This window comes from Pseudoliparis swirei, chromosome 11 (assembly GCF_029220125.1).
Source record: "Pseudoliparis swirei isolate HS2019 ecotype Mariana Trench chromosome 11, NWPU_hadal_v1, whole genome shotgun sequence".
Taxonomy (NCBI): domain Eukaryota; kingdom Metazoa; phylum Chordata; class Actinopteri; order Perciformes; family Liparidae; genus Pseudoliparis; species Pseudoliparis swirei.
In genome coordinates this window covers 24,582,771-24,592,750 of record NC_079398.1, presented here as the reverse complement: position 1 = coordinate 24,592,750, position 9,980 = coordinate 24,582,771, and the positions used below count along the sequence as shown (strand labels likewise).

Genomic DNA, 9,980 nt, shown 5'->3' with positions numbered 1-9,980 from the left:
GAGAGAGCACTTTATGACAGTGAGTGAAGGAGGCAAGGACCTCATCGACACTCAGAATTACTTCTCAATGGACCAAATAAATGTCCCCATCTCTGCTTGAGGACAAAAAAAGAAGGACACGTTCTGGGGGCGTCCCCCCAAATGCACTTTAGATTAATTCCAGGTCTAATGAGGAGCAGAGTGACATTATTCTCGGCGGATGTGACGCATGAGCAGCAGGGCAACTGCAACGTAATAAATGCCATTTCCAATTCTCGTTCGACCTATTGCATCTACAGGTGGCCACATGGGTCTTTTTCTTTAGAGTACCACGACGTCCCCTCGCGACGCGTCCTCTGCTGCGTGTTGGTCCCATTGAAATGCAGATGGCGCGTTTGACCCGTCGAATGTTAAACTACAAACTACAAACTACAACGTTCCACCAAATGAAAAAGAAAATACGTCGCGCAATGAACTCTCTTTATTTAAAGTGGAGGAGGAGAGAAGGGGGGGGGGGGTATTCAAGGTGTTTGAGACAGATGAGGGAGGTGGGGGTCGGGGAGGGAGGGAGCGAGCGAGGGAGGGAGCGAGGGAGGAGGAGGAGGCAAGGACGGTAAATTGGGCGGACACATAAAAACGGCAAGGGGCCGTAGATGCTGGATCATTTGTAAAGTCTGGCCGTCCTGCGCACCACCCGCCGTCACGAGCCGAGTTGGAGACGGATAGGAAACCCCGCTGCAGACCCCGAGCGCCGGCCTTCACCCCGACCCTGTGTCCTCGTGTCCGGTTAGAGGTGTCGCTGAAGGAATAATGAGCCACAAAGGCACCCGGCTTCTCCTGTAAGGCTCATTTCGCCGTTTTTCGGCTTTACGCCTGGACTGCCTCACGCCTCCGCGTCCAGATTCACTTCATCCGAGGATACCTGTACCTCTACTGATGGTAAGCGCGCGCACATCTACGGACACACTCACACGAAGCAGATTCAGCAACGGAGTTTTTTTTTTTTTTAACTAAACGTATTGAGTTATACAGGAGGAAGTTGACAGTTTGTGGCTTTTCATTTTGGTTGTATGCTGTTTGCGCGCGTTTAACCGACTTCAATGAAAGTGTGGACAGCATAACAGGGAGAAATGCAAATGTATAAATGCCCATATACATCTTATAGTCGACCTCATTGACACAGAAACCAAGTCCAGGGGAAATAGAAGTGTATCTGGGGACGCACAGGGCAATAATCCCATGGAGCTCGGAGCAGGTTAAAGCCTTTGTGCGGGGAGTTGGGCAGTGACACAGTGAGGTCATCCCCATACAGAGCGTCCACTTTCTCTACGGCGGACTTCCTTCAACACGATTTCAATATTGACATTATTCAGATTTGACCTTTCCAACCCGACTGTGGTACCAATTGTCCACGACGATACACCCCACAGACCTGCCTGTCTGTTTCTGTCCGTGCCATCCCGGTGCGTAATGTGGAAGATGGAGATGACAAGGAGCAGAATGTAAGCCACAATATACGAGGAACAAAAACATGGTTATTTTCTAAAGCTATTTTAAATTTAATTATTTATAATTCATTTACTCTTTACGTATAATTATTAGGACTGATTTATGGGCAATTAAGCCACATTTAAAGCGGCGCGTCAGTGCCAACTAATTACAGTGGCACAACAGAGATACCAGTTTTTCAATCGTTCGACATTGTAATAAGGACTAACATGTTTTCACCTGTTTGAATCTAATTATTGTAAAGTGGAGTCATTAAATGCAGAAAAGCTGCAGTAAAGAATACACAGTATTGCGGCCTGCAGGCGCATGGCGTCCTTGGCACACTTCTTTACTTTCAGAGTTTCTCTGAAGCCGACTGAAGTAGCCTCTGTGTTCAAAAAAACATCGACGAGCATCTGAGGCTCAATGTCTGTGGATCGTTTCAGGAGAACCTTTTTGTCGGTGATAATTTCGATTTTATTTGTATATTATCGAACACTTTCCAACAAGCCAGTGGAAAGCATTTGATATTAGAAAGTGTATATTTTGTTGTCGTGTTTTATATATTCTGATAAAGAGCAGCATCAGCATTGGAGACATCAGAAGTCACACTCATCCTTTCTTTCAGAGTTCTTGCCTCTCAGAATGCAGCGAACAAAACCATTAACCTAGTTTCGGTGATCTCACTGACTGTGAATGTTCTGACTCTTGAACCGCTCGCTGCGTGGAGCAAATAAAAGCCCAATCCTACAAAACAACAAGAGACATGCAGTTCTCTGTTGTATTTATTCCATCACACATGAGGTGTTTGCATGTTGGGCACGCTGGCTCACTGTGAAGTCATTGTTTCAAATCCTTTGAGCTTCAGTTAAAACATTCTTGTTATCAGGAAACAAACTCAAAAGTCCCCTCTTTAAAGGAGAGTCGTTGGCTTCTGTATTTTCTTTTGTGCAACTATTGGCCATCAGAATAATTAATACCGAGTATCATTATGAACTGCATATAATCTACAGCGTATTAGCATTAACCAGAGAAGGTCATTTAACATGATATGTTGCAGTAAAGTACAAACACAACATTTGTTGGTATACCGATTACTGGCATCACAAATGGTTTTAAAAATCATGCCAAAGACTTGGCTGTTCCCATGGTAACCTGTTGCCCTCCTCCCTCCCTCTCATCTTCCCTCTCGCCATCACTGTCAAATTCCTCAGGAAACACATTTGAAGAGCCATGTGCAGAGTCTGATCACATTATCTCTGGTCAGAGAGAGAGAGAGAGGCCGTGTGGGAGCGAGCACAGCCAAGGGAAGCTGACTGCTTCGGCCTAATTGCACCCGTCTCTGCATTTATTGTTGTCCAATGCATTTGCGTCTCGCGGTCAGTACGAGTGTCTTCTGGGCTTCTTAAAACATCCCATAATGGTGGAGCTTGGTGTTGCTGTCACTGTTGGATCAAGAGGAGCGACACCGACCCACCGTGCTGAGACACGGGGTGGAAACTCACCGAAGAGACGAACAGTGCTGGTGACACTCCACATATTTGTTAGTTTTTTAATTTTTATAAATCATCAGTGGTGAAAACATGCCAGAAAAATGAACGCAGTGACTTTTTCCAGAGTTGAAAGTTACTCCCCGTCTGCCTTACATCTTCTTTCATCATCATCATCGTCATCATCGTCATCATCGCACCACTTTGAGTGTCTGTCTGCTTCAGCCTGCAGCTTTGTCAGTGGCTGGTTACAGTTACAAGATGTTCTGTATGGTCAGTGTTTTTGAGTGCTATGAATCCCTGTAATCATGGGAGAGGCCCTCGCTGTACAATGAACGTTTGTTGTAAGAGATGTGCGCGCGCACACACACACACACACACACACACACACACACACACACGTTATCCCCCCCCCCCCCCCATGGGTAATAGAGCTGATCATGTTCTGAACCCTCCTCTCTCTTTGCCACAGTTCTCACGAGCATGCAAGCGGTGGCACACACTCATGCACGCGTACCGTTTAGCTCATGCACACACACACAGCGCACATCACCCCTTCACTCTCACCGGATCTAGTGTCATGACCGGGAAAGGGTGGAGTGGGGGGGTCAATCGGAGGTCAACGTCTAATGCTGTTAGGAAAAAGATCCTTGATTGCGTGTACAGTGAGCCAAGCAGGGGGACGAGGTCATCGCACAGAAACACACCCACACACACACACACACACACACACACACAGTGTTCCCGTTCGTGTGCGTCCTCGCTGTGTCGCACTGCGTGGCTTTCTCTCCGGGCGATGACCAATGACCTCGTAGCTCTTTTTGCTCTGCGGTCCTGTCGTTGCGGTCGCTCCATTCAAAAAAAAGTGTCTGATTCAAAAGCATTTAGCACAATTAAATGACATGTAAAAAAAAAAGAGTCATTAGAGCCAAACAAAATAACACCCCAAAATGACTCTTTTATTTACTTTTAGGATGGATTTTAAGATGTCTGTTATATACTCGTTGAATGCCCTTGGTGGTGCAGCTATATATGAGATTAAGAGTCAAATATACCCGTAGAAACACAGCGACACACCGTGCTGAATGTGCCGGTGACCGTGATGTCAAAGAGAAGACGGCCTGTCATCAGCAACACTCCGACCTGTGTGACCCCTCAAGTGGGGACGCGTTACAAGAGATGAAGCTCTTTGGCTGGAGATGCGCTCAGTTGTCAGAGAGAGGTGGTCCACGCCGCTCGGGGGATGAAGGTCGACTCGGTTCACTCGGAGACGGTTTCTCTAAGCAAACAGCCCTCTTGTTTTGAATATAGATTTTACCACTCCTGATCAAAGTGGTGCTATCAGCTCTTTGGTCTTGTGTGTGAACATGAGAGGAGAGATTTTCAGTTGAAGTCAGCACTTATCTGTCTTTTCTTTTTTCTCTCTCTCTTTGATTTAGCTTTTGAAACAGGTTTCTTATCAATTTTTTGGGAATGGAACGATTTGAGGTGTGTTTCTAGTCTTAGGTGAGCGGAAGGCAGAAGGATCTGCTGTCTGTGTTGCGGCACATACCTCCTCACATTCCAGTTTCAGTAAATAGCTTTGCCCATGAGCCAACATGATAAGCCTTAAAGAGACATCGGGTCTGTCTCTCACCCACATACACACTGACACAGATATACCCTCTGCTACCCGATGAGTAAATCGCATGTAACCGTCTCAAGTGTCTGGAACGACACTCAGTTGATCGTTTCCCTGTTCTTTGTCTTTCAGGAACAGGGTCACTCCAACGTTCTCCTGCAGCCTTCCAACACCACCTAACATTTCTTGGAAGAACGTGTGCATTGCCTGCTCCCAACAAACATGGACTGTTTTCCCATGCTTTATTTTCTGTCGGTAAGTAAACGGACCCTCCCATTTCTCACGTGTTCCCCCTTTCCTCTCCAGCCACCGAGTCGCTGGTTTCGGTGGCATTCATCCAGACGTGGATGGAAGGCAAGGCTCCTGCCTGAGGAAGACCTCTAGAGATAAATACGGGGCACATCGTCCTTGGTTTGCCCTTGTTAGAGGAGACTGTGAGGGACCGTGGCTCCTTATCGAGTTAAGAATTTGCTCTGACCTCAGGGCTGCCTCCTTTATTTGTCTAATTCTAGTAAGTGGGGGGGGGGGAGTGAAGAGGAATGACCTCCGATTCTATTCAAAATAATTTGGTTCTTGAACCATCTGTTTACCTTTGGAGGATGTCGCCGAAGATAAACTGCGAGTCGTCTATCTGATCGGGGACCGCTTCACTGTAAACAAGGCGGACTGGACCATGAAACCAATTAGCCGGCCTCAGTGGGAACAGGGCGGTGGGTGTACTGGAGCTTCTTCTTTTTCCTGTTTTCTTCCCCGCCGCTCTGTTGTAATTTCCTATCTCCGCTTCTCCCCTCAGAGACATCATGATTCCTGGTAGTCGAATGCTGATGGTCATTTTAATATGCCAAGTCCTGCTGGGAGAGAGCAACCATGCTAGTCTGATACCTGAAGAAGGGAAGAAGAAAGTACCCGGCCTGCAGGGTCGTTCGGCCGCTCAGAGCCATGAACTGCTGCGGGACTTCGAGGCCACGCTGCTGCACATGTTCGGCCTCAAGAAGCGGCCGCGGCCCAGCCGCTCGGCCCCCGTGCCTCGCTACCTGCTGGACCTCTATCGGCTACAGTCGGGGGAGGCTGAGGAGGCCGGGGTGCACGACATCGCTTTTGAGTACCCGGAGAGGTCGGCCAGCCGGGCCAACACTGTGAGGGGCTTCCACCACGAGGGTAAGGAGGAACGATGGAGGATCGTACATCGAGCGTGTGGGAGAAGAACAACCTGTCAGGAGGAAGAGAGATGATGAATGCGTCGTTTCACCACAGAAACATGACACCACACTCACGCTCTTTACTGCCAGGCATTCCAATGATTTTGGTAGTAATGTATTTCATCAGCATTGGGCGAGGGCTGCTAAGTATTCAGGGCAAACAAAAAAACGACATCACATTAAAACATGATTAGAAGGCAGCTCCACCCATCTCACCATAACCAAGGAATCTAAGGATGTGGTCACCAGACACTGTCTGCTGAGCGGCAAAAGAAAAATCTGCTAGACGAGCTCTCAAGAGCCTCATTTGAGGAGAGAAACGCTGCATGTCAGCAGCTGGAGCAAAAGCACGCCTTCATATTACTGACTTACACTTCTCCCTCGCCCAGCAGAACATCGCTTAAAAAAGCCCGGCGTTGGCTCGGGAATGCAGTGTGCTCCTCTCCCATGTCTCCAGTTTATATGGAGGGCTCTTTTAGAAGGACGTGCAATTATCTTTAATGCTACTCTGCAGCCTTCTAAATAAAGACCCCGCTGCCAACAGTGTGGGTGCTGAGAGCAGACGCTGCCGCTCTCTGGGGAGATGGAAAAACAGTCTCAGATGCCGCTGCGATAGAAAGACTGGAACGTTCCGAGGGTTTCTGTTTATTGTGACTTGGATCTGCTTTGTTTTAGCGACACATGCAGAGGTTTCAATCGGGCTCTGAAAATATGCAGGGTGCCCGATCTGGTAAATGTAAGCGGAGTTTGGAAAGCGGTTGGATCGAGACTTGAAAGCGGCGTTCGGCAGAGAGACGGCGATGCGTCAGAGTTTAGCGAGCGGGGAAGAGATCTTGTGGCGCATTGAACTGAGGAAACCCCGTGAAGCTTCAGGGCGACAGAACACGTCCGGCCTCAGAGGGAGGAGCACGTCAGGAGGGATGAGTCAGCCTTAATGGGGCTTGTCAAACACACTGCTAATAGTTCCAACGTTACAGAGGAAGAAAGAGCCTCTGGAGTAGAAACTGCGTCCTGTGTTGCACTGTGTGTGTGTGCACGTATGTAAGTGTACAGGCATTTACCCTCCTGCTCCTCCACGAAACTATGTTAATAACACGCTTTGAGGCCTTCTGAGTGGGAGTGCTCGCTTTCATGGGAGCACCATTGTGCGATTCAGGGTGATTCAGTCGACTTATCTCTCCTAAACACCGCGAGTGATTACAATCTGCAGCAGATGGACAGTTAAGGGAGGGGACGTGTTTACAGGACAGGTAAAGCCCAGGTATCCTTTCATCAGCAGCGAGACAGCTGTGCTCTTATTGGCCGCGTGTAACAGGTGAGATCGGATGAATGGAACGACATACGAGGGTGTTTCACATTTTGAATATGCTTTGGTCAAGGATTTGAATACATTGCATTCCCATGGGCTCGAGATAACCGAGATTCTATTGTAGTGTCTGACTCCGTAATGATTATTCATGATGAAAATGATAAACGTCTTAAGTGAACAAACTGCAGAGCTCATCAAAAACACAGCAGGTTTTAATAATGAGAAGCACCTGGGTAAGATTAGGGCCTGGGTGTGAAATAACAGGGGTGGATTGAGCAGGAAAATAGTAGACACAACATTCCTTTCCCCAACAATGGTGATCTTGCCAGAAATCTGCAGACTGAGCGTGGAACAGGGCACCTCCACTGTGTTTATACTGTAGCTGTGGTACGTTAATCACCACCCTCCTTGTAATGCATGTTTCAGCAAAGTGCTCGGAGAAAGGCATTGAGAGAAGGGCAGGATAATCCTTATGGATAGATAAGGAAGCGTGGACGCTGTATATTTATATTCCTGAACACTCCAGAGGCCTTAGAAATGTACTTTATTTTTATTTTTAAGATTTATTTTTTATTAACAAAAATGTTGTTTTACAGAATATTTGAAGTGAAATAGCATTTACAGTTTGTTACGCTGAAAATATTATTTTACAAAAGAAAATATACAAATGTATAACCTTGTAGAAATCACCACACAAGGATGATGTTTTTTTGTTTTTTTAACATAAGATGAAAACAAGGAGAAAAAACAATTTAAAAAAAAACAAGACAAAACAAAAAATTACACAAACTTTTCCCCATCCCACCGCTCCCCTTGTATGGCTCTCAGTTTCCTTTCATTTATACATCTACACAGTCTACCTACACCCATCCGTACACATTTACATCTACATAAACCAATACAGCACTCACAACAAAATAAAACCAAAATAAAAAAATTAATCATACATTCTTTGTGTCAATTTAGCCACCTAGAGCGAGGAAGTGGGAGTTTGGTTTTATGATTTTATCTGCCGGTGCTGTTTGGAGCACAAAGATCACGCAAAGCGTCCTCATGGAAACATGTAAGATGTGCATATATGAAGTCAAGTTGTGAGTTTAACTTCTCCACATGAATGAATTCTGCAGCTAATGGTCCGTCCCCCCATTCCTCTTCCCAGAGCACATGGAGAGGGTGCACGATGCGGACGATGGCGAGACCGCGCCGCTGCGCTTCCTGTTCAACCTCAGCAGCATCCCGGAGGACGAGCTGCTGTCCTCCGCCGAACTGAGGCTCTACCGCCACCAGATCGACGAGGCCGTCGCCGACGGCCGGGGGGGGCTTCACCGGATAAACGTGTACGAGGTGCTGAAGCCCCCGCGGCCGGGGCAGCTCATCACGCAGCTCTTGGATACGCGGCTCGTGCGCCACAACGCGTCGCGCTGGGAGAGCTTCGACGTGAGCCCGGCGGTGCTGCGTTGGACTCGCGAGAACCTCCCGAACTACGGGCTGGCGGTGGAGGTTCTGCACCTCGACCAGACGCCGCGCCACCAGGGCCGCCACGTGCGAGTCAGCCGCTCGCTGCACCGGGAGCCCGGCGAGGACTGGGAGCAGCTGCGCCCTCTCCTGGTGACCTTTGGCCACGACGGGAAGGGTCACCCGCTGACCCGCCGGACCAAGCGCAGCCCCAAGCAGCGGGGCCGCAAACGCAACCGCAACTGCCGGCGCCACGCGCTCTACGTGGACTTCAGCGATGTAGGCTGGAACGACTGGATAGTGGCGCCCCCTGGTTACCAGGCCTATTACTGCCACGGGGAATGCCCCTTTCCTCTGGCGGATCATCTGAACTCAACCAACCACGCCATCGTGCAGACGCTGGTGAACTCTGTGAACAACAACATTCCCAAGGCCTGCTGCGTGCCGACCGAGCTCAGCGCCATCTCCATGCTGTACCTAGACGAACACGACAAGGTGGTCCTAAAGAACTACCAGGAAATGGTCGTGGAGGGCTGCGGCTGCCGCTAACAGACAGAGCGGCGAGAAGTCGGACCGGAGCCGCGACAAAAGCAACACGGACGCAAAAAACAAATCAGAAGGTCGTCTCTCCCAAAAATGTTCACTTGGACCCTTATTTATAACTTTTATGTCGAGGTGTATGTTTGTCTCACTTTTTTTTTGTTTCTTTGACAATATGATCATATATTTTGACAAAATATATATATTTATATCTACATATTAAAAATAAATTGAGTCCTTATTTTAAACATAAAAAGCTGTACAACTTTTCATAATGTACATTAGATTGTATAAGGTTTTTTTATTGAGAAAATAGTAAAAACAGTCTAAAAAGTAAAGTTTATTTACTGGTAATATTTATTGCTTTCATATGATATACATTTTGAAGAAAAAAATAAAAAACTTGAATTGCCTCCAATAACATATTACAGCAGATCACATGATGCACCCGTTGTCTATATTGCGTAAATTAGAGCACTGCGTTAACACATTTATGACCCTAAAACTAAATCAATTTCACCGTGTAAAATATCTATAACTATATGAATTATCTACTGTAAGGCAGTTTTACACAATAAAAGTTGACAGTAATTATCTATTACTGTGTAAATATGAATTTTGATTTAAATCCTGGACCAAATATTTGCCAGATGGAATTTGACATGTGTTCAAATCACTTTTCTGATAAAAGTGATTTACAAGCAGAGAAATCTTTTGGCTGCTCGGTCTCCCCAACAAAAAAACAGAAATTTGTCCTATTATCTAACATATCACCAACTTTGAATAATACACACTTCATCAAAGAAAGACAATAATGGCAATAATCACCCTGTGGGTCACCGTTTTCTCCTCTTCAAGCTACTTTCACGGACAGAAGCTGTTACTTCCTGGGTTCAGGC

At 47.0% G+C, this 9,980-nt stretch overlaps 1 protein-coding gene across 2 annotated transcripts; it reads left to right on the top strand.

Moving 5' to 3' along the window:
- Positions 1–653: 653 nt before the first annotated feature.
- bmp4 (bone morphogenetic protein 4) lies at positions 654–9,679 on the top strand. Of its 2 annotated transcripts, none has more exons than XM_056427124.1 (4): positions 654–918; positions 4,711–4,833; positions 5,372–5,736; positions 8,246–9,679. In XM_056427124.1, the coding sequence occupies exons 3-4, from the start codon at positions 5,379–5,381 to the stop codon at positions 9,088–9,090; spliced, it is 1,203 nt and encodes a 400-aa protein (XP_056283099.1). In that variant the 5' UTR covers positions 654–918; positions 4,711–4,833; positions 5,372–5,378; the 3' UTR covers positions 9,091–9,679. The 2 variants fall into 2 exon arrangements, with proteins under 2 accessions (XP_056283099.1, XP_056283100.1); XM_056427125.1 differs by lacking the exons at positions 654–918; positions 4,711–4,833 and adding exons at positions 4,848–5,089; positions 5,177–5,288.
- Positions 9,680–9,980: the final 301 nt, after the last annotated feature.